The following is a 985-nucleotide window of genomic DNA, read 5'->3' as shown; positions in this document are numbered from 1 at the left end:
AAAAAAAAAAAAAAAAAAAAAAAAAAAAAATCAATTTTAGAAAGCAGGAAATTGATCTAAGAGCCTTCTCAAGGAAACACTCAGCATTCCAGGTCCAGCCTTGGATAATGGCCTTAGGAAAATCCAGCTGTGGGTCCCGAGCTGCCAGAAAGTGATTTGGCTGTGCCTGTGGGAAACCAGCAAAGCCCACAAAATGCAGACAAGGCTCTGGCCACTAAGCAAACACTACTCTGAGGGGAAAGAGCTGCAGAGCAGAGCCAGGAGCACCTCCAGGCACTTCCTTCATACAAGGTGTTTTCCAGAGACATGGGCCACACCAGCAGGCCAGAAGGACCTCACTGCTCTCCGTCAGGAGCTCCAGAAGCCCTCTCTCTGGAGCTTTCCTTTGGACGGGTTCGGTGCACACTGCTAAACCTCAAGCCGATCTCTGACTCCATCCTTTATATTTAGGCAGCCAGATATGCCTAATCTCACCCCACGGCTCTTCCAGATAAACAATGCACTTACTCAGTTACCAAGAGGAATTAAAGCCAGTTTCTCAAGTCACCATGAGAAAGCAGAAAAGAGGAAGCACTCTTGCATTGGGCATTTACATCTGTAACCATTCCATATTTTTCCTGAAAGTCTTACTGCATCGTAGGCCAGACAGTTAAGGACTAACAGTACACTCCTTTACACTTCTGTCTTCCAAGTTTTCTACTAGCCCAGAAAAATCTGCATTCTGGCAGATGACCCTTGGTCTGACCCCCGCCCCACCCACAGCAACTGGGAAGGATGTGGGGCCAGCAAGTGTCCACGCAGGAGGGCACGTGCAACAGGCTAGAAGGCAGGTGTGAGGTGCCCCGTTCCCGCCCTGCCCGCAGCTGGGCCTGCGCCGCGCCCGGGCCACCTGAAGTCAGCGCCAATTCCTGCTCGGCTCCCCAGCCCGCAGCTGCAAAACCGCTCTGGACTTCGGACGCCTTCCGACTACTCGTCAGGCCCTGAG

General features: G+C 51.8%; 1 protein-coding gene across 1 annotated transcript in view; it reads right to left on the bottom strand.

Moving 5' to 3' along the window:
- The window catches only part of Taldo1 (transaldolase 1), an 8075-nt gene that overhangs the window by 6403 nt on the left and 687 nt on the right, over positions 1–985 (bottom strand). The window contains exon 2 of the mRNA XM_010640453.1: positions 890–980. Coding sequence (XP_010638755.1) covers positions 890–980 — 91 coding nt within the window. The remainder of the gene's footprint in view (positions 1–889; positions 981–985) is intronic.

The sequence above is a fragment of the Fukomys damarensis genome, unplaced genomic scaffold, assembly GCF_012274545.1.
Source record: "Fukomys damarensis isolate Sample0158 unplaced genomic scaffold, DMR_v1.0_HiC HiC_scaffold_16, whole genome shotgun sequence".
Lineage (NCBI taxonomy): Eukaryota > Metazoa > Chordata > Mammalia > Rodentia > Bathyergidae > Fukomys > Fukomys damarensis.
The sequence above is the reverse complement of the archived record's forward strand: the minus strand, read 5'-3'. Positions and strand labels throughout refer to the sequence as shown.